The sequence below is a fragment of the Labrus bergylta genome, chromosome 17 (genome assembly GCF_963930695.1).
Source record: "Labrus bergylta chromosome 17, fLabBer1.1, whole genome shotgun sequence".
NCBI classification, from domain to species: domain Eukaryota; kingdom Metazoa; phylum Chordata; class Actinopteri; order Labriformes; family Labridae; genus Labrus; species Labrus bergylta.
Window position 1 is genome coordinate 15,142,070 of NC_089211.1, and position 23,411 is coordinate 15,165,480.

Consider the following 23,411-nt stretch of genomic DNA (forward strand, 5'->3'; position numbering starts at 1 on the left):
TATTCAAAATACAGCGACACCAATGCTGCAGCTCACACGGCTGTTCCGACACACACCTATACTGTGGTCTTAAGGTAAAGTATCCTCACCGTGTCCTTTTCGCTTTCAAACGGCTCCACGAGATTCAAGTTCGCGATGACTTCAACTCTCCGGTGGTCTTTAAAAAAAAAATTGGCGTGTGTCCTCTCTATCTTGTGGATACACTTTCCCCGAGTGTCCCCGTGCACGCGTTATTTAGAGGCTTGTTTAAAGGAGAAATCGTCTCGCGCACAGCTCCCCCCTATGACGTCTTGGAGAACTGCACGTGGCAGCTCACCTGGAACTCCAGGTGCACTTTTCTGCAAACGTGCACGCAAAAACAGGACATTTAATTTATCGGTCTGCTGTTTGCAACTCCTTAACAATTGTAATACCTGCAGAATTGTTGTCAAATAAAAACCACGTGACCGCCTGCCGTGTGTGGGTGTTGCTTCCCTCCTGCCCCAGTGGAGTTGTGTTCTTTCCCCTCTTACTCCAGTGTGAGAGGCAGCTCATGCTGGTGCCTGCCTGCCTGCCTTCTGAATAATTACTGTCAGAACTAGAGATTTATAACACACATTACATGCATCACCTCTTAGCTGCAATGCATTGTATGTATTGACAAACACATAAAAAGTACATTTGCAAAACACAAACAAGGCATTAGAAAAAGAGGAAGAGTCACTTTTCAAAGTTTCAGCCACTTATAATAAATTGAGATGGTGTTGAAAAGCCAAAGAACACACTCAGGAACTTTGATCCAATGTTGAACCCTTTTATTGAAATGAGAGTAAGGAGATTGGTGGTGTTGTTTTTATGCAGTAACCAATGAAGGATCGATAGCAGAAGTACAAACATACATGAGGGTTATTTCTGTAATGAAAGAAATAATGTAGAACAGAAAACTGAAATATATATTAACATTATTTGTGTTAATTGAACACATTTCATGAAACATAAAAAGAAGTACACATACAAACAAAGTCAAAAACAACAAGATGCACCCTGATGGATATAAAATCAAGTTAGCACAATGGAGGGCTACAGATCTATCAAAATGGAATTCAAATTATATTAATTCAAAGGCCTGGAAGTAGTCGAATAAAGAGGATTCATGTCTCCTTATAAACCATTTTGCCCCTGAATTAAAGTTATCACAAAATATACAAATAAATGACCAAACATTGATCTTTTATTCACCTGTTTTTTCTTGCATAGAATTGTTATGCAATAACAATACAACGTGATCTGTGCAGTGTCTCAGTAACACACTGCTGTACACATAGGAAACAATAAAAAGAATAGTAATATTAAAATATCCCATTTTCTTCTTTAGTCCAGAGGACTTTTTTTTGCCCCAGCACATACTTACTGAGCAATCCTTGCCTTCAAATAAATATTTACTTTAATGTTAAATAATCCTAATTTCTTTACCTTTCACGTATTAATGTTTTTTTTTTTTTTTTTATCCTAATAATGTCTGTGGCTCCTGAGGCCCTCAGTAGGTCATTGCAGTGAACTATCTTGTACTGTGTGATGCAAAAGGGCTTGTGTCACCGCAGGCCTCGTAAAAAGCTGAGCACTAATTATTCATTTGGGGAACAAAACCTCTGGCGCAGATATCATCTAGCGGGGTACTCCTGCATACTATATGACAACAATGTTAAAGCAAAGATAAAGCTTATAGTGGAACCTCTTACCCAATGTTACCAGAATACAAAGTTTGAATTCAGAAACTATCTTACTGATCTATACACTGCTGTAAACCCTTCCCCATCGCTGTTCATGGCAGCAGGTCAGATGTTGACAGTGTGAGCATGTTTCTTGCACAGAGCCTTGTCTTTCTTGGAGAAGAATGCCTGACCTTCGAGACTAGTGGAGCAGACCTGTGGGGAGGAGACGAAGACATTCAAAGCATTGTTGTTATTCCCACTGTATAGCCTCTTGTATAGAGATCCAGCGTGTGTTGTGTCGGTGAGTTACACCGCCTCCTGGACCTACCGCACACACGAAGCAGGTGTCATGCCAGGTGAATCCTAAAGCCTCCAGGAACTTATCCCCCGCCTCGATGGGGAAGTCACAGCCGTGGCAGTTGGTCCCAAACAGCCTGTAGTAGTCTAGGTGAACAGAAAAATCACAAAATGCACTCTTTCTGCATGCATTCAATTATCTACAACACGTGACGGATTGTCATCAGCTTGCATCTGTACCTTGTTCACAGTACGGCTGTCCGTCCTCCATGTGGAACATGTTGCCTTTGATTGGCTGGTAGCAGGCGGCACAGACAAAACAGGACACGTGCCAGGTCTGTTTCAGAGCATTCATAACCTCCTGCAGAGAAAAAAAATAACAAACATGAGGAACAGTGTGTTGAAGTTATTATTTTTTTTACACTGTCTTCATATTATCCGTCAAATCATTTAAAGGCAATTAAAGATGCACTGTAGATGTAGTTGAACTCCAGATGGATTTTGTGACAAGCTTTTGAAATGAGTAAAACTTTCTTTGTCTCTGTGTGTGTTTTAAACTGCATTTCCCAATGATCCCTCTGCATCACTGACACGACTACTTTGCATTGCCATCATGGGTCAAGCAGCTAGTTGGATCTTTATTTCTTTAAGTGACGGAGGCAGTGGGTGATGTCAGTAGCATTGAGTCCAAGTTAACCATGAGAAAAACACAGAACAATTACCTCCACCTGCACAAACTCACCCCCAGAATCTTCTGGTTGCAGCGGCCACAGGTGGGAGCGAAGAACTGCTCGTAGCAGTTTGCACAGTACACCTGGCCTTTCTCCTCCACAAAGCCGTGTTCTACCAGGGAGGAATGGCAGTGATCACAGTTGAACTCCTCAGGGTGCCACGACATGCCCATGGCCACGAGGAAAGGCCCCCTGGTGAAATTAGACAAGGGACAGAGGGTGTGAGGAAATGACATTTGAATTTAGTGCACCAATTACACATTTTGTGTAGTCTAAATAGAATTTTCCAGTCTTATTTTTTTTTTGCAAACATAAATTTTTCTGATGTTTGTTACCTGATGACACTGTTGCACTTGTTGCACATCGGGGTGCGGGTGCCAGCTGGGATGTGCTCCGCCCGCTGCACCAGAGAGTTGAGGTCCTGTGGGTGTGGCTGTGGGGTGGGACGGTCTGGACCTTTAGGAGTCAGGTTAGTAACTTTGCCGAATGAAGGAACTGCTCCACCCTTAGGAAAACCTGAACAAGCAGGAAGGAAAATAATTGGGATGGAAGCTTGCCCCATGCGACTGAATTCGATGAAGCTGTAGACAAGATGTACTTTTTTTTTATTTGAAATATAATGAAGAATAGAGCAGACTAAAAATCCAAACACTGGGTCGCTACTTTGTAATTTCTTTGCGTTACCTTGAAGAACAAATGCACAGAGTTTCGATGTGTGCTCTCAGATAATTAATGGGAACAACCCAGTGATCTCTAACCTCCATGCCTGAAGCATTACTCGGCTGAGTGGGTCAAATCCACCCCACCTCACCCCACCCAGCCCGGACAAGGGATCAATTTTTCTCACTGAGGGGAAACAACACGTTCCCAGAGTCAGAGGAGACACCTGCAAAAATAATCCCCCTCCTCTCATCTCCAAACACGCAGAGAGGATGCACAGTGTCTCATTCTTTTTCACAGCATTAAGACACATCCAGGACGGTAGGTCAGCGCCGTCCGCCCTCAGAGGGAGTGCTCGGGGGTAAAGGCATCGGGGACAGAGACACTATTGATAGAAAGAAATGTTATCAAAGACTCTGGAGGTCAAAGGACAAGTGCTCCCTAAATTTCCTTGAAACGGAGCAAACGGACTGAACAAACAGGAGCGGGGATGTGAGAAGACTGAGAGGGGGTTAAAGACTTAAGAGGAAGACTATAGAGAGTAAGTGTGGTGGTACTTTTATGATTGATTTGAAGGGCTGCTCTTTTTATAAACACCATTAACCACTTCTCAGTGGCGCAGTGAAATATGATACACATTTAGGTTCATCAGAGGAGAGTATAGACATAAGATATAAAATATAAATCAGACAGATCAAGAAGATATCTTGTTATGATAATGAATAGTACCATTATTCTGTTTTTAGGTCTATTAAAAGTTGTTTTTTTCTGCAATGTAATGAATGCTGTATTGCTGCAGAGACTTACACTGGAGTCAAACTATTTCGCACTCCATGAGCTTATCTGTGTAAAAGCTGTGCGCAGTGAGCTGGCTTTCAACAAGCTGTCACTTTAAAAATGAATCTTTCGGCGAGAGCAAAGACGGAGGGCTGAGCCACATTAAATAGGGGAGAGAGTGACACAAACATTTGTCACTGCCGTCTCCCTGTATGAGGAAGATAAGGAGAAAAAAAAAAAAAAGTCAGCTTGAGAAGACGTCCAAACTGAATCACAGCTGGACTGAAAACCTCTGTTCTGTCACTCTGAATGCAGACACACAGGGCTGGAAAGCGATGCAACGGAGTCAGAATGAAAACCTCGATTACAGCCCCTAATTTTTAAATTGTAACATCTTTAAAATCGTTCTTCCAGCAACTTGCAAAGTCTGGATTTCTTAATTTCTTGCTTTAGGAGGACTTGCTTTTAAAAAGGCATAGATGATTAGTTCATTTCAATAATTTTAAAGATCACGCTGCACATTCCACACACAGCCACTATGAGATTCGTGCTTGTTTACTCAGACTGAAGTATGTGTTAATCTGATAAATAACAGAGCTCACAGTGAGCTAACTGTGGTCTCCCCCGCTCTCACCCTGTGGTACCTTTCAGCAGGCCGTTCTTAAAGGGCCTTCTGGGAAATCTGCAGGGCACATAGTGCATCTGTTCATGTATGAGTGCATACTTGTGTCTAAGTATTGCTAATAATGACCCCTGACTGATGCCTTTCAGCAAATATTTACCCTGACCACCTCGAGGTCTCGTGGCAGGGACGGCTGTATTTAAAGAGCTGCTTTCACACAAATTTAAATGCATAATTCTCATTTTCACAATCTATTTAACTGAGGGGATCTCAGGGAAAAGCCAATAATCTGAGCTCATTAACCGAATACCTCTGGTTTTTATGGAGCTCATAATCTTAAATGGCTTAGTGTCAGGCGTTAAAGCTGCAATAAATGTCAAAGCTGAGCAGTCGTGATTTAAAGGCGCAAGGCTGCCCTCTGTGGGCTGAAATAAGCAACTACATTGAATAAATTGTGTATACCACAAGGTGAGTCAGGAGCAGTGAAATAACTGAAGTAAGGAAAAGTTTGAGAGTGTGTTAGTGTACCTGTTGGACCCCCGGGCTGGTAGGAAGGCTTGTTCTGGGCCGCCGGGCTTTTGTACGAGGATGCAGGGACGAAGCTGCCGTTTTTGGGTGCTGCGGCAGATTTGGAAAATGTTTTTGCTGCAGGCGAGGTGTGCACAGCTGGAGCAGTGATGTCAACTGCCTCACTAGGAAACACATATACACATTTCATTAAGATAATAACGAAGACAAACTTCTGTTTGCACTCCTTACAGTCACAGCTCTTACCACCTGTCTTTTTCTTTTGACCTTTTTTTGTGGGACTTTTTCTCACAATTTATGAAACACATTTTTACCAAGTACAAAGTGTGGCAAATGTCAAGAATGGGACTTTGCAAACATTCAAATTGAACCTCGATTTGCAGACTAACGCTTAATGAGGTCCTTGCTTTGCAGGTTTACATTTGGATTCTGTTGGTGGAAATCTCAGTGACACGTGCAAATAATCAAGACAATTATGGGGCACTCTCTCTCTCCAAAAAGGAAATGCGCTGCTGCCCACTGTCCAGAAGGTTGTCAATTACTGACATAAGGTAACAATCCAGGCAGTGATTCCATAGTATCTACTGTACATGAAGCGCACTCTACATTTATTTTAACAGAGGACTGCTGGTGTTTTTTAGCAACCGGTTGTGCTTTAATTCTCCTTGTAGAGCTTCTTTTTCATTTTAATCGTGTCTCTATTTTCTTTTAGCAGAGCAACAAAAAAAAGTTTGTAGAAAACGAAAAGCATAAATCTTCCCCAACACACATTGATGATGATGATGATGATGATGTGAGAAAAAAACAAGAGGCAAACTATACCAATGAGTTATGTTTGTGACTAGAGACCTACCAATTAAAACAGATCTGATTCCTATTGGATAAAGAAGTTTGGGCTCAATGATCAAATAAGTCAACTTCAGGCATCTTTTAAAGACTCAACTCTTCCTGGAGAAATAATTTACTGGGCGGATAAACTGTATCATAGAACAGTAGTTCCCAAAGTGGGGGTGGCGGGCCACCAAGTGGGGGCTCAAAAGATGCCTTCCAAAAAAATACTAAAAGTTGAAAATCATACGAAATTTGTATATTTACCCATTATTGTAAACATATATACAACATAAGTTGTATATGTCGTAAAGTGTAATTAAAATAAAATAAATATGTAAAAAAAAAAACACTTAAAAGTAAGTTTGCACAACACAGCAACAATAAAGGTGTCTGCTGCTGTTTATAGAAAAAGATAGAAACACCTGTGTGTCTATTAACTCCTCTCAGTGCTGCAGTCTACACATGAAAAACACTCCTATTCTGCCTCTAGCCTTTCTTACAAAAAGTACAAGGCATATTTAAAATGGTTTCATGTTTTTAAGGTTGTTGTATTCTTTTGTGTATCCAGAGTTCGGACAGACCTATTGCCGTGGGCGTGGCTCTGTGCTATGTCATATGCCTTTATCAAGTCTATGGCACCCTTATTATGGGGATCACAAGCTAAAAAGTTTGGGGACCCCTGTCATAGACCTTCACTTTCTACACATTTTTCTATGGACAATTTTTCTTTTTTTATGCCAGAAGAAAAAAGCGAAGCAGAAGAGAAAGGAAGGAGCAAAGACAGGAAATCAAGAAAAGTTTATTGAAGTGAAACAATCAGAAGCGGACAAATTAAACCGCTTTGGTTAGTGAGAAAAGAGAGGGAAAAAAACGAAACACAGATGTTTAAGATCAGGTAAAGTATACAGAGGAAAAGAAGGCTGAGGTGTAAACCCTGAACTACAGGACCGTACATATCAAAGTACAAATCCCTCTTAATTACATGCATGCATTTTAAAATAGAACAACTTAAATCCAGATAATATTCACTTTAAAACATGTTTACAACAGGTTGACTACCTGGATATCTGCAAAAACCATCATCTTGTTTAGCGTTTGTTGTTTAAAGTTTGTAATCAGTATGTTGACTTTTTATTTTATAGCGTTCCAAATGATTCATTGAAGTAAAATATTGGTCGAAAATAAAATAAATTAAACATTAAACAGGACAAATAAAACCTTGCCAACTACACATTTAGCAACCGCGCTGAAACATCGTGATGCCGATCTCTCAGCTTGTTGTACTGCTGTCCTATGACTTCTGGGTCCAGTTTGTTCGCTCTGATTATCCCCCAAAAGACAGGATGAAAGGAGAACACAGAGAAAGGGGGAGAAAAAGGAGAGAGTTGGAAGGTTACAGAAAAGTATGAACAGAAGAAATAGCACTAGTAGAGATGAAAAGAAAACTAGATACTTCTTATTGCAGATGTGTATTAAATTATAACCCAAGACAGATGTTTCATATCTTCTCTCTTATAGGAAGAATACACAGACACAAACTCTCACTAACACGAGAAGAGTAGGAATCCCCTCCTGGCAGAGCTTCTATTACCCACAATACCACTTAATTACCCAGAGTTTCCAGTGAGTGACACACTGATTGGTCTGGGCTGTGGTTCGGAGGAGGGTAAAACTGCGTTTACTGCAGATTAAATCGACTTAAGACTGAGTGTAGTTGTAGAAATCACAGCCTATGTTAAGTCTGAAGTGGTTTCCTCTCAACCATCTTAGTTTTCAAGCACTCTCTGTGTGGTTTTTCATATTAAGCCTTTAATCAAGCATGATACTGTGGGAGCACAAGATCAGGAAATCGTGGTTTAACCCATAAATTAGAGGCTCCCTGACACGCCTTCATGACAACTCTGAGGCAAATTCTGAGTTTGATTAAGAACTTACAGCAACAGTAACAACATGTATGTTTCACCAGACGAATGAAACCCAGAGAAAAAGAGAGAGAGAGAGAGAGAGGATGAAAACTCACAAACACACACCAGAATTGATCATATCAAAAAACCACCAACCACTTACTTCTTCCCACTGTTTTCTGGAACTTGTTCTGCAACAATGAAGGGACAAAAAGAAAGACAAAAAAAAATATGTTAAAAAACAATGCTTCTCTTTATTGCGCCACATTTGGTTAATCCTGTCATAGCAAGCACTGCATGAATGTGTGGCTGCCATCCCTTCAAGCAAGACCAAGATGGGACTTCCTGGACTTATCCCCCCCCCCCAACCCCCTCCCTCAAAATTGTTCACAGCTGCAGAAACACAACGACAGACTGGATTCACATCAAATGTTTGAGGATTATCAAATACTTTCCTCACCAGTCTCGAACAATATTCAACGAAGAGAAAGAAAGAAAGAAGGCAGTATCTCATCTTACTTCATTTTAATAAATGGAAATCCGTAAATGTCATTTTACATCAGTTAATGAGATGCTCACACACACATGGAAGGAAGCCCAAAGCCACAGTCTACTCGTATAACCATCAGTGTCACTTTTGGCCAAAAAAGTAATATCAGAGCTATATTAAATCAAACAGTGATGAAAGATTTCTATAAAACTCTGACGACAGGGAGTCTTGTCAGTTAGCTTTTTAAAAAAAAATCAGAAATAGAAAGAGGAACATAGATAAACTATTTCAAAAGCTCCTGAGGAACTCTCATGTTGTTTTGATTTGGTGCCTCTTGTAGACAAAGTGAGACTTTCTATCTATGTACTGATCTTATCCTGTACATGTGTGATTAGTGCTTTCTTAGAAACTCGTTTATTCTAAATATTTAACTCACAATGAATCTTCCGTATGTAAATACGTTGATGTCTGTTTCGGCAGTATGTTGTTAATCGCCCTGTCAGACACCTACAGGGTTGACAACAACTGTATACAAATCAGTGTTCTCACTGATGGCCTTGTTTGCTCATGCTGTTCATGATGAGGCATCAGTATTAATTTTACCAAGCAAACTCCTCACTGCAGCTTTAAAAGTTTCTAAAGATTATATCTCACAAATGAAAACCATTCACTTTGATCCCCTTGGAATGGGAACATGACAGAATATCCCATGTGCAGCCAACATGAAGATCTTAAATGACATGACAGTAATACCAGCAATGCTTAATTACAATCAAATAATTACGATAAGATAATGTAAACATAGATAAACATATTTCAGCCAGTTTCAACACTAAAATAATAAATGTCTTTAAGCAGAGTGGTAGTCTTTAAAAACAAGTAAATAGAGGTTGGTACACACCATTTTCAGTGCCGGTGAGCTGGGCCAGGATACGGAAGGAGCGGGACTGGGAGGTGCCGGTTCTCGGGTGCCAGTCCTCCGTGTCCTCAATCAGACGCTTCTTGCTGGAATCACTGAGTGGGGATGTGTGATTCTCAGGGTCCTCAAATGGTTTCCTACAGACAGATCAACCAAATACATATAAAGGTTAATGACATGGAAGCATCTGTGTTTAAAGGAAGTATTTAAAAGATCCCCACTGACACAAACAACATGAGGTTATCACATATTTAGATATTAGTCTAACCCAACCTAAATCACAAGACATAAATGCTCCAGTTTAGCCACACGCAAAGTGACATTTATAGAAACAACCAGCACACACAGCACAAATATAGTGCTATGCAATTAGTGATCTACATGTGGCTTAGTATGACCTTACTAATTACATATATCACAGTTACCTCCTAGGTCTAGTTGGAGGTGGGGTTCTGCAGGCGAGCATTGAGAAGATGAGGAAAAACACACAAAGGCAAAACAAGAGTCATAAATACTAAAGTTATATATAGTGCAGTGTATACAGCAAGATACTGTGCTGTTTATATGGGAAAGTTACAATACTGGTCTGACCTATACTTACTTAGGACTTCTCTGAGGCTCACTATTCAAAGGGAAAACCGCAGAAGAAGTCAGCAATCAGTCTAAATGTAATTCCCTTAAAAATGAGCTTAAAGGTTAAAGCAATTAGATTTTTATTTCCCAAAGGAGTGAAATTAATCACGGACTCCTTATTTGCAAGAGTGAGGTTACAGACGCATGTGACAGTTACCATATTTCACCACAAGGTGGTAGTAATGTGTTGAAGTTAAATGAGCTGTTTTTTACGATTTGAAGGCACTTTAGAATGCAATAATATTTATGTGAAGTGTTTACATGCACTGTTTACTTCAAGGGCTATTTAAAACCATGAGTCAGTCTTGATGTCAAAAATCCAAGTGTGCACAATTTCTGTCCTGTGTGCGTGTGTGTGTGTGTGTGTGTGTGTGTGTGTGTGTGTGTGTGTGTGTGTGTGTGTGTGTGTGTGTGTGTGTGTGTGTGTCAGGTGAGTGGATGTGAAGGATGATGAAAGGCAGCACAAGTCAGGCTATAAACTCAAAGCGGAATAAACTCAGTGGTGGATTTTCTTGCTTTGAGTAAATATACCGGCAGCAGCAGCAGCAGCAGCAGGTGGAGCTGCACAGATGCAGAGCTGCGTGATATTAGCAGCCGTCTGCGCTGACAGGCTCGGCTGCATTACATGTAAATACAGTACGGGCTAGCACAGAGCCGAACACTGTAGAGGAAAATGAATGAGCTGTGTGATCTGACCCCCAGTGGGTGTCCTGCGGTGTCTCAGAGATGGGATTATTTACGGGTGTTTGCATGGCTCTTGAAATGAGCATGTACAGTGAGTGGATGAGCACGATTGTGAGGTTTGTGAGTGGTTAGCTCAAAGAGGTGCACGCATGCCTTTGGTAATCATAAACCAGAGAGATGTGAGGGCTGTAATCACATCCTGCATAGTTAGAAAGCTACTGCAGATCATATATTATCATTCTCAGCACTAACTTGGTGTCTGTCTCTCCTTCCTCCTGTTGGCAAAAGAAAGGGGGTAGAAGGAAAAGGGTTGAAGCCAAGAAAGAGCATGAATAGACCACTTTTTTGAGATACAGAAAGTATCCCAACAAATGGCATCTAAGTGAAAGGCCCTTCTGAGAAAATGTGCATAGGAAGGAAACCACAGACAGAACACTCAAACAAAGACATGCAGGTCAGGAACAAAAAAAAAAAAAAAAAAAAACATGCTGCAACAAATACACTCTACCTCTGAGCTGGCAGTCCAAGATATAGGGCGACAGAAAGTTTGCAAGGAAAGCACATTTAAACACACAAATCATTAAAAGTCATTAAAACGGATCAGTGACCTATTTTTGTCAGGTGAACAAGAGACAAGAATGAAAGTCAAATCACTTAAACATGTCTCAAAGCCCTGCAAACCCAATCAGTGAGCCAAATCCCTGCTGAAGAAGCTCAGTCTAGCCAAAAGTAGCTCTGTCCCCGGTCCCTGAAAGACCAGCTCTGCCAGGATTCTGGCTAATTAGAAACAGGTTTTTACAGCAGCAGTGCCTGTTGGACAGACTGTGTGTTTGGCAGAGCAGCAAAGCCCAGTGTCGATTATAGATAGGCAGGCAGTAGCATCAGTTAGCATGTTGTCTAGACTCTGTTCCCTTTCTAGTTGCCCTGTGGAAGATTTGAACAAGATGTGCAGCATGCCTGGGATTTTCCTTGTGAGCAGCTGTGTGAAAACATGCATGATGGGCTGAGAGTGAATGTTGCCTTTTGAAATTAGACACATATTCTTGGGCTGAAATGAGGCATTAAGAGGGGCAGAGTGGGATATTATATTTTCTTTATTAAATTAAATAATGTACGGTTGGAAAGCTAACAAGTTCATTGATGTGTGAACCACAGCTTCTTCTCTGCCTGAAGCAGAGCATGCACATATGATACGGTATACAAAAGTTTGCTCTGACTAATATGATTCGACAAGAAGCACTCCAAAAGTGCTGAAACAGTGTGGAATGGCACTGGGACGTTAACTGTGTGTATTATAATTCTCTGGTCTCTCAGAATCACACGGGCAAACAAAACAGCTGTTAGACACAACAGACACCTTTTTAAGGGTTGTGTGACACATGGTAACAGATCAATGTAAATAATACAAAGAACTGTTTTGTTCTCCAGTGTAAAACACAAGGCAATGCAGCAGTGAAAAAACTGCAGTTCCTCTAGTGTCCACATGAGGCTTCCTCCAAAAGCTAAGGCCCATTAGCCCATTAGAGCCCTTATTAAGAGGCCCATTTTTACAGCAGTAATAATCATGTTTACAGTCTGGTTCAAAAATGGTTCGGGTCTTTATAGCTTATTTATTTACCGGAAGTTAGCTGGAGTCTGCATTTCCACCATTGTTAAGCTTCATGACATCACTTCAGAAACCAATGGGTGATGTCACTGAAACTGCGTCCATGTTTTATACAGTCCAAAGCTGAAACGTTTAGATGTATCAAATGTAACAAATGTGCAGACATTGGTTTTAAAAATATGACTTGCCGACAGTCTAGTGCCAGTCAAGTTGTGGTCGTTGCTTATTCATCTTTCCTACAATAATCCGCCTGTAAAATCAATATCACACGGCAGGTCATGCTGTTGAACTGCAAGTTGGCACGGCGGTACTTACCTTCGTTTTAAAGCCACAGGCCAACCTCGAGGGGGATACTGTTTAATATTTTGCACTTACACCAACATGAACGGTGATGAGTGGTAAACTGAGATCCATACACTGTGTTTTTTTCTGGATAAACTATGGACCACGTAAGAGAAAACATCTAGTAAGTGGGTTTGATGAAAGGTACCTACCCATTGAAGTTTTCCGACAGCCCCTGGCTCTCCAAAAGACCCCGTCTCTGCCCAATAGCCACCTCACAAGCATTGTTGCTGGAGTACAGGTTGATTGGGGTGTTATAGACGGAGGGCTGTGGGACATTAGGATGGGAAGGGGGGGCTGTCACTCTGGCTGGAGAGGAGGAGTTAGATGAGGAGGAAGAGGAGTATGGTGAGGTGAATGGGGAGCGACCAGAGCTGGGCTTTGGGACAAAGCTGGCTGGAGTTGAGTCCGGGGGTGCCGGGCTCGACTTCAGCGGGAATGGAGGCTGTGGTTGAGAAGGGGCAGCTGGTGTAAAAGCGGATGATGCAGAGGGGATGGTGGCTACTTTGGGAGCGTCTGGGATGGGAGAAGCAGTGACTGCCCTACCGCCAGCACCAAAAGGCCTGGCAGTCTTGTTGTAAGCAGGACTGGGCGAACTGGATGGCCTGGTGTATGTGGTGCTCGGTGCAGGGTGAGTGATCGGGACAGGCTTTATGATTTCTTGAGGTTCGTCCTGGATAGAAAGTGGAGACCCAGAGCATGCACACACAACAAATCCAAAATCAACTCATGCATAAGAACAAGCATTTCCAAAAAAGCACTGCACAACAATCAGAATCAAACTATGTCTTCAAAACGAATGCAATTCATGCTAGGAGTGCTTTAAAATGTGTATTCTCATACAGTGTGCATGCCAAACCAATCTGGGTTCTGACATTGTCTCAGAAGGGCAAAAGAACATGCTATTTTCTATAAAATGGTATAATAATCTTGTACAAATGAAATTCAGGTAAACTTAAATAGATATGTATAATATGTTATGTGAATATTTTGCTTCTTACCCTAGGGACTCCATTTTTAGGGGCACTGGAGGGTCTGTGAAGAAAGAAAGGAAATTATGAATAAACTGCACAGACAACATTTTTTTAATCAGCCATAAAAATGTGACAATGTAGAGTTCCTACAGATGAAAGAATACGACTGTTCTGAGAATAAAGCTTTTGGATTTACGGAGAAAGACTTTAATTATTCTAAGTGGTCTGATAGGGCAACATGTTAGAGATGATGAAACTGTGTTTCATGTAGATATGTCCTCTGGGACAAGCATTTAACTCTATCATTTTGTTTAAGAAATATGTTTTATTCACAGATGATTTCAATTTTTTTATGTCAATATCTCAGATGTCAGAGCATTTATTAAACATCCACATGGGGGAATTTTCCAAATAAAAAAAGCCTTATTGGGTTATAAATATTTAAAATAAAGTAACATATCAATAGTAAGGTTCAAGCTTTGGACCTTGGCTTGCATTGCAAACTGAAATACTTGGGAACAAATGGCAACCTGGAAAGCAGGAAATGTTCAAAGCTGCATGCTGTGGAAAATGGTTAACAATAATTATATGCAATTTGTGGCTAAGGTGCTCAAACATGCAAAACCACCACTATGTGTGAACTCACTCTACTTCACGGCGTGCGTCCACTTGCACACTGGTGTTGAGGTTTGTTGTATTTCTGATTTACACTTATGATTGAAGCAGCTACCTCAGTTTGATCACCTATGGGAGGGGAGGCTGGTCTGTCTGTGTGTTCTCTTCAAATGGACAGACACCAGCAAGGATCCTCACAACAACAAAAATATACCTTGATGTAACAAAAGGCCTTTGGTAATTTAGATGTCTTAAAACTATCCCATTGATAATGAATTAGTAAGATCTAGACAGATGCCTTTGTTGACAATGTGTGTCCTATATTTTGTCCAGACATGCAGACAATGCTTCCCTAATTACTCGTTAAATAAAACAACAAACACAAGAAAAAACCAGACAGTGAGTCAGCATGACTGGTTCCGGACCAGGAGCCCTGGCATGTCCTGCTGGTGTCCCTCTTTTCTCTGCCATATTAGGGAAACAATCAACAAACCGTCATGTATTTCCTCTCTGACTGGGCCTGGCACCCGTTTAATAAAAAGCCCCACCCTTCCACCAGATGTTGATGTAATCTGTGCCCATACTTCCATTTACAGTTTCCACTTAGCAGCTCATATAGACTATGCTTATTTTCCAATGTGCTTGTATTATTGGACATGCTTATGGAGAAGCAGCGCACTGTGCCAGGGAAAACAGTGAAAGGTCCAAAGATCAAACAGCACATTCCCTTACAAATGGTCTACAATGAGTCAGTGTGTGTCTGCCATCAGTGGACAGAGCTGGGTGGATCCACGCTCTATCTGTCTTTTCCCATAGCAAAGTGAACAAACACTTGCTGGGGTGGTCCTGCTGACATCTGCTCAGCTCAGCCCCTCTGCGCTGTCCCGCTCCCTGCCGAGCTGGACCTACTTTTAATCTGTTGTGACAAAGAGACAAACACTGTGTGTGTGTGTGTGTGTGTGTGTGTGTGTGTGTGTGTGTGTGTGTGTGTGTGTGTGTGGGCCCATCGACGAAACATTTACTTTATGGGTGTCCATATGTGAATGTACAAGGTAAATCTCAACTTAACTGGACATTCTCATTATACCAACTGGTCTGTTGCATCTAAATGGTGATAGGCAACAGTGTTTGACTTTAGAACCTTGAAACAAACTTGTGAATCCAAACATTTTCTTTCTTCATTTAGTGGATGGTTCAGAACATCTGACAGAGAAATGGCTGTGCAGTTACTGAGAGCATACTGTGTCTGTGTTTGTAGCAAATGGACCATTTCTTAAAACCTTTTCCTTTTCAGTATCCCCGTCTTACTATTTTTATCAACATGCATCATACTTAATGCTCAAATTATCTATTTATCATAGTGAGATAAATACACGTATGCATGTTGGGAGACAGTTAAAAAAAAGTTATGTTTATGTTAAAGAAGAGGATTAAAGAGGAAAACTAAAGTTATATATATTTAGTCTATTATTCTTTAGTAGCACAACAATATAAACATTTGAGGAATCTGTCATCATTTATATTTCATGTATCAACTCATTTTTTTGTCCTCCATATTAAAAAGACTAAGTGCTCATTGAGAAAAGCAAAACAATATAGAAATGCCCAAACTGAAGCTTATGCAGAATATAACTGTGTTATTTATAAACTATTAGTGCTCTTTTTAGACGTCCTAGTGTCGTAGTAGTGGAGTGTCATTGAGCAAATATTAATCGATAAATAATTTCCACAGTCTTACACTGATTTCTCCGCGGTTTAACTGCACTCTGGAAAGTCAAAGTGTTTGTATTATGAACAGGTTCAGTAGCAAAGATAAATCCTGCTCCTGTTGAAGAGACAGTCGTTGCTTTTCTCAACCCAGAACACACTTCATCTGGTTCCTCCTAATCCAATCAGGGTGCCTTGGTTTATTACATTACGCTGATATCTGCAACATACATTTATGAAGTGCATGTTTAGACTGTAAACCTTGCAACAAAGATAAGAAGGTATGTGCCAGATATAATGCAATAAAATATCCTGATAGGAAAAGTATATTTGTAAGAGGGGGAAAAAATGAAGCGTGGTTTTCATCAACACAGACTTGTACATGCACCCATTCTGTCACACACACACAAATAAGAGTAAGAGGAGGTTAACCAGAGCAAAAAAGCCAGAGGGAAAAGTGCACTGATGCATTTCCATCCTACCCCTGTCTCTTTACGAGCCAAGAGAAACAGTGTGGCGTATGGCTTTTGACTGCATGATGGAGGGGCTGAAAGACACAGCTTTCTCACCACACACTCACAAAAGTCTCACCAGCTTACAGACACGCATGTGTGCTTTTTTTTCATTATGCTGCAAAGTAAGAGTAGCCTTAAATTATGCTGGAGGAATGTTCATTTCACAGCAAAACGTTGCATAGAAACATCTTGAATGATTTTCTGTAGTGACCGTCTGACTCCAAGCATCTGTCACGGCTTTATGATATCATTTTGACTTTCAACATTTGAATGCTGGTCTGGAGCCAGATTTGGGACAGTTAATAAATGACAGCATGCTGACTGAAAGGAGTAGAATTTACACGAGTTTTGTTATTCCACAACCAAGTCAAGTCAGATCTGCCCTCTCGTGTTTAACTTTAGTGATACATGTTGAAGCTCAGTGGGAGACCTGGAAAACCAAATATATGTCTAAGTTTAACCACTGTGTGAAAATATTTAGCAAAGCATGGAGGAGAAGAAAAACAGGAAGGAGGAAAAATATAGGAAATAAAAACAAACAAAAAAAAAAAGGTCCAACAGAGGGATGTGGAATAAGCGGGAGTGGAAAACAACTTTTCTCTCTGTTTTTCTGTGCAGCCGGCCTATCCGCTCAGTGACTAAACTCACAGCTTGCGTCTGGCTCAAAGCCTCTCCTGTTTCCCATGTTGCTCTACTCTTTACTGTTCCCCCATACATCAACAATAATGAGAATCTTAGAGGAGGGGATTGGGCTTTTAAGTGGCGCTCAAGAACAGAATAAAGATACGGATTTAAAACAGTGACAGCGCTAACGATAACAGAAACATGGCTGCTATTTCCAGAGTGAACGCTAATTAACATTTAACTAGACGGGCCTGTTGCTGCTGTGAGTTGCCCGGATACGTCACTAACATGGCTATAGCGTGTGCCTGATGTGTTTGCACACGTGTCAAGTACGGACTCTGTGCACTTGTACATATCAGCAGTCACATGTTTTATGACAGAGGGTGTTCATACCAGTTGTTTCCATGTATCTTTTCATGCCACTCTCAGGAGACTCTCTGGTCCTTTGTGCTCAATCTTGGTGAGATAATTGTAGAATAAAAGGTAAACCACGAGACAGGACAGAAGATATTCAGATTTGTATTTCATTGCTTTTGGAAGTCCAACCTCTAGAGCGAGGAATAGAGCCAGCGGGGGAGTGAAGCAGTTCTTCTTAGGGTCAGATCTCTGGACACAGAAACCACAACAGAATAAACTGCAGTTCTACGTAAACTGTCTTTTAAATGCCGCTCCAAGTGTTGTGAAAACAAGCCCCCATCCACCATCCTCCGACCGCCACACCACATCTGGCTAAGGCTGCCAGGAGTCCGAGGGGGCTGTGGGTGATAGTGGATTGTCCTCTGCTTCACCCTGTTCAATGAGACCTGCTGGGTGTTCATTGACCATGTATGAGAATATCTGAAGATTTAACCTAAAGCCGCTTAGCTTAGTTGTGTAAAGCTGCTGTAATAAGCGTGGGTGCAAAAGACAAAAAAAAAAAAAAACCCATCAGTATCATAAACTGGAGAGCTTCAGTGGGACAGTCAAACAGGTATCTTTAACATGAGACTGCAGAAGAAGAAAAAAAAGGCGGTTACATAACCCCGAAGAAGAAGAATTTTCCTGGAGCAAGACGATACCGTCATGTGTTACATTTTTTTTTATCATGCAATATCTACTGTTTATCTGGTGTTAATGACCTTTATATCTCTCAGAAATGCGTTCTATAATCTCCCCTACTTTCACAATAACATGGAAACATTCTAATGGTGTGCAGGCCGGGCACAAATCTAGAGTAAAACATTAGAAAATGGTTTAAATTGCAGAGTTAGTGTCAATTGGCTTTGAGGTTTTGGAACCAGGTGCAGCCAGCCACGAGCCCTGGGGAGTGGAGTTTCATTGCGCTGCGCTGCATATTTCAATGACAATAAATAAACATCAATTATCATACTTTCCTAAGGAGACTTCCCACGGCCGGCTGGTGGAGCTGACTGTTGGCTGCTCGGCACCGTTCAGTCACGTAATAGCAGAACAAATAGTACCCATAAAATTCACTCGTTATTGCTCGTCGCAAACAACAACTGCAAGTAGCCTACAATGTCAAAGTCACAGGACTACAACTCAGAAAGGAGTGGATTCAAACTACAAAAAACATGTTTTTTGAGGTAAATGATTTTGTGTAAGTAAAAAATACCCTTAATAAAGTAGAACTCACTCATTAAGGGCAACCAGTTTGTTCTGTTCATCAAACTACAGCATTAGCATTAGCTATAGCGTGTGCTACCACACACCGCTTTGACATATTTTCCTGTTGTTTTCCACACTCAGAGAGTGAAACCTGCTTTCTCACTTTGTAACCGAACACACAACAGCTCTTCACTCATTAAGACTCATCTGGACAGTGCATTCATGATTTAAAGTACACTGGAGCGACAGGATGGGGAGAGTACTTTGAAAAACTCAAAGTCCATTTCCTCCCTGATGAGAACTTGTTTTCTCTTCACCTAGCAACAGGGAAATAACTGAAACATTTTCGCTTCAGTCACTGAGACTGGATTTCTGCCTAGACAATGTACGGAAAGGCTGCATTGTTTGTGAAAATTTAGTGATGTGAATTGCATACTTCTTTCTGCATTAAAACACCTCTAGCCATTTGAATGATGTCACAGTTATTTTATAACCACTTGGATTTTATACACTCTGGTTAATGTGCAACTGTAGGTGTTATTATCGACTTTACGTGTTCTGGAGTCCAATCCAGTTTGACTTAAGGATAGACTTGATTTTATCAGGATAGCAATGTGAAAAGTGCTTATACAAATGTTCTATTTAGAAACTGTCTTTAATGTTTTAAATAGCTTTAAAGAGAAAGAGATATTAGACTGTAGTGAAACCTCTCAGTCTGACATCATTTTACACACCTGCACCATGCAGCACAAAGTGTCTATTTAAGGACTCAAGAATGTTAACAATGACGAAGTGACATAATGGTACAAATGTGTAGTCACATTCATCATGTGTCGGCACTCTTGGAATGTTTTGTAAGACTGAAATAGTCGGTTTCGGTCAGTGATCATCGAATACATGAATCCAATCCCATCTCTCTTTGTTATTGTTGTTGTTTCATATTTATCTCTACATGTTTTTGTTACATTTGTCGAGCTTGCTGTCCTCATCTCTTAAGCGTACATCTATTTCTGTGTATGTACTGTATGTACATGAAACACATACACATGGCCAATAAAACTGGTTCTGAAATGGAATAATGGAAAGAGAATGCTCTGCCTTACAGAGAGAGACTGTATTAAAAGTGATGCCTCTTTATGAGATACAAAACCAGATCATCAGAGAGAACATTGATTCTGACTATTTGTTATTTTCAATGCCTTGTCACCTCTGCTTTAAATTCTGTTCTAAAGTTGTGTAGATACTGTGGATGAGAAAGCATACAGGGAAGTGTGGCTAGTAAGTGTCTGATCCTGTTTTCTATTTTGCACTTAAACAATAGACTTAACTGTGCAAAGTATCAGGTTTTTAAAGAACTGTGTTTCCCATTTTCAGAACAATAATAATAAACCAACCATCCATCAACTATCTTTACCACTTTTCCCATTCGGGGTCGCCCACTTGTCACCCAGGGCGAAAGGCTGGGTTCACCCTGGACTGGTTGCCAGTCAATCACAGGGCTGACAACCACAGTCACACTCATGTTCACACCTTCTCGATGTGAAACAACTATGCTAACTACTACACCACCATGCAGCCCATAGTCAACCATGTGTTCCCAAAAAAATCGTTATGGCACTCAATACTGTATGAACATTAATTAGCAAAACAATACAAAGTTCCTTAAAAAAAAAATGCAACTATATGAATCAAACCCCAATCATGTTTCATCTGTAGAAAGGTAGCGTTTGTTGTTTAGTGGTGTTTTTTACTTGTAGTTTACATGCGATGAAAATGTTTGATGTTTCATAGTGCATCCATCCCCCTGCAGTAGATTACATGCAGCTGGAGAGCAGGGCTATTTTAGGATCGTTTTCCCACGATTAAAGCACAGAGGCTCCTTTCTGCTTTGATGTGGTGATGGAGCGACACGACATGCAAAGCAGGCTTTGATTTTTTCTGTCAACATGTTTTACAGCTTGGGGAAGTGTGCGTGCTTCGCCTCCATTTGTTTGTGTCTTACGCCAAAGAGTCGCTTCTACACACTCTATACAATGTACAGAGTTTGGCTTAAGTTCTCAAGTTTCCATTCTTGACTCGTCAAATAAAATGAACAATTCTATGTCGAGTTTTCTCAAGAGGATGAAAAGGTATCTGACAATAAGTGATACCTGTAAGAAGTTGTTTCAAGTTTTTGTTATGTCTTATGTATATGATGTTTTAAAAAAAACTCCCGACGACAAAACCTCAGCCAAAAAAGTTCCTGGTACTGAAACGTTTCTTGGTGGACTTCAGATGAATCGCTGTTTTCTTTTCTTTAAAGCAAGTCTTTAGGAGCATCAGTTGAAACATCAATTCAGTACTGAACTTTCCCAAACTTTGTACTGAACTGTTCTTTAATGAGGTTAATAGTAGATCATCCAATAAACAAAGAAAACAAGTAAAATTAAACAGACGTCCTTAAACAAATTAAAATTAAAGACCATTTTGTTTGTTTACAATCCTTGTTATTGGTTTCAGTATCAATTCCCCCAACCGGCGTTAATAACAATATGCATTCCATTTATGAGCAAGTAAATAATGTGTGTGATGTGTTGCACTGTTACCTCTGCAGAGTGAGGCTGAGATGGTCTGTGCAGGCCTTTATCTTGTTCTGGGCCTCCAGGTGATTCATGCTGTCTGTGGAGATGCCATCGATAGACAGAATGATGTCTCCAATACTCATCTTGGCTCTGGCTGCCTTTCCTCCATCAGTGAGCTGCAATGATAGATAAAACAACAACAATAAGAAAATTCAGTTGATGCATGATGTAAGAATGCTATGTGTTAACATCTAGAACTTATGGATTTGTGTTTACATGTTGAAGGCATATGAAATGCTGTGAATGCATCATTTCTTGATTTACTTCTTGTAATCACTAAGTATTGTGTTCTCCTTTCCGTTTCCCGTCTTATGCAACAGTTGTCAGATAAGATAGGCATTTTTTCTCTCTACAACAACAACTATGAGACAGGATTCTACAACCACCAAAGTAATATATCCTTTTGAAGAATACTAAAATGCATGACAGATGAAATATACACACTGATAAAAGCCTTACAACTATGTAACTCTAATTTAAGTATGTTGCAACTGAAAATGTACATTCTTAAGTTCTTACACATATTTTAATAAAGACTTACAGCATCATGATGTGTGGGTTTTGCCTTTTTCCAGGGATTTCAATTTCTAGAATATAGTTGTGCAAAGGAAATTCTCCCTTGTTAAACACATCAAGTAAATATTGTGTAATAATCAGACTGATGTCTAGATTCAAGGTGAATATTCACATCTCTGGTTTTAAAAAGAGGCCATAGCAATTGCTTTTCTGGCTCCTTTAACCACATTCAGAGATTTGAAGCCATTGTAGTTATTTTTTGCTTTCCCCTGTATATCTGTAATTGTAAATGCTTATTTTAAAGAGCTTTGGCCTTTGGTTTGTTCTTGTCGTGACCCTGCCTCACTATCCATAGAAGGTATATTTTGGCGATCACACAAATACCTTTTGTCAGTCTTTGAGTACTTGCCATGTAACAAACCTTTTTTTGAACTCTATGCATTGTAAACTAAAGCTGTTATTTGTCGGAGGGTCATTGGGTTGTATACGCATGTTCCAAAGCAAATTAAAAGCTTTTTACTTTTAATATGGAAAATGACAGAAAACCTTGATCCACTTTCAGAGGCAAAACTAATTTCATACATGATAGTATTGCAGCCAAATATGGTAGCGAGGGCTTAAACCTCAAAGCTCTACTACTATTAGTCCAACACAGAGTAATGCAGGGTTGAGGGTTTTCAGGTCATCCACTGAGACATTTAACACGCAAGAAGTAATGTAATAAAACCTTGACGATGGGATGACTCTCTACCAGGTGTGGAAATCGACCAGTGATTACACAAGGCTGTGCACAGCTCATTCATCACTCAGCGCACTCTTAAAGCACCTCCAACATGTTCAGCCATGCTGAATACAATCATGGGAAGGTAACAAACTCTGTTTACTTATTTTATAATGGCTGTCATGTAATTTGTAATGTGCCATGTGTCATATCCTTATGTCATCTTTCAGCAATTTAATGGAACACAACTCATTTTGCCTAAAGCCTTAGTAATGACGCCATGTGATGACGCAGCTCAGGTAGGGTGAATGAATATGTTGAAAGACTGAGAAGTCTAATGAAGAGGGTGTGAAGCATGATGTGCGGAAAGTTTTGGACTTTGTCTTGAAACTCTACTGTCAGAAAAAACGTAAAATGCTTCAACACTATCATGCAGAAATCTACACAATATTTCTACGACCCCCCCCCCCCCCCCCCCCCCCCATAAAAAAAAAAAAAAAAAAAAAAACATACAAATGAAAGATTTACACAATCAACCTCAACCAATCTACCCAAACTTCTAATGAGATATATAACATCCGAATTAAAATGGCATCCCTCACGGTTCTATTTTAGGACCTGTTTAGTTAATAGTTGACTGGCTTTATCGCTAAGAAATTTTTGTACAATTATTTTCTACCTCTAATATCATAGATTTCAAAAGGGCTTCATGAAAATGAATATTGCTAAAAACGATAAAGTGACTCAACTTGATTTTCCCTTTCAAGTAATGCTCTGTTCGAACACTGGAGTGTAGTA

At 40.3% G+C, this 23,411-nt stretch overlaps 2 protein-coding genes across 7 annotated transcripts in view; both read right to left on the bottom strand.

Annotated features, from left to right (window-relative positions):
- The window catches only part of bmpr1bb (bone morphogenetic protein receptor, type IBb), a 53,735-nt gene extending 53,469 nt beyond the window's left edge, over positions 1 to 266 (bottom strand). The window contains exon 1 of the mRNA XM_020629788.3: positions 90 to 266. The gene's annotated coding sequence lies outside the window, so the exon portion shown is untranslated. The remainder of the gene's footprint in view (positions 1 to 89) is intronic.
- Positions 267 to 779: 513 nt separating this feature from the next.
- pdlim5b (PDZ and LIM domain 5b) overlaps positions 780 to 23,411 on the bottom strand; it is a 38,485-nt gene continuing 15,853 nt past the window's right edge. For 2 of the 6 annotated variants that reach the window (XM_065965586.1, XM_020629835.3), the window contains exons 3-13: positions 21,341 to 21,492; positions 13,717 to 13,750; positions 12,868 to 13,388; positions 9,433 to 9,587; positions 8,205 to 8,232; positions 5,307 to 5,470; positions 3,055 to 3,235; positions 2,731 to 2,911; positions 2,229 to 2,349; positions 2,020 to 2,135; positions 780 to 1,904 (exon numbers count right to left, since the gene is read on the bottom strand). In XM_065965586.1, the coding sequence (XP_065821658.1) occupies positions 1,815 to 1,904; positions 2,020 to 2,135; positions 2,229 to 2,349; positions 2,731 to 2,911; positions 3,055 to 3,235; positions 5,307 to 5,470; positions 8,205 to 8,232; positions 9,433 to 9,587; positions 12,868 to 13,388; positions 13,717 to 13,750; positions 21,341 to 21,492 (1,743 nt within the window). In that variant the 3' untranslated portion in view covers positions 780 to 1,814. Of the gene's footprint in view, positions 1,905 to 2,019; positions 2,136 to 2,228; positions 2,350 to 2,730; positions 2,912 to 3,054; positions 3,236 to 5,306; positions 5,471 to 8,204; positions 8,233 to 9,432; positions 9,588 to 9,875; positions 9,903 to 10,051; positions 10,073 to 11,019; positions 11,043 to 12,867; positions 13,389 to 13,716; positions 13,751 to 21,340; positions 21,493 to 23,411 lie in introns of all 6 variants that reach the window. The other 4 variants (XM_065965588.1, XM_065965589.1, XM_065965587.1 and 1 more) reach the window with 4 other exon arrangements.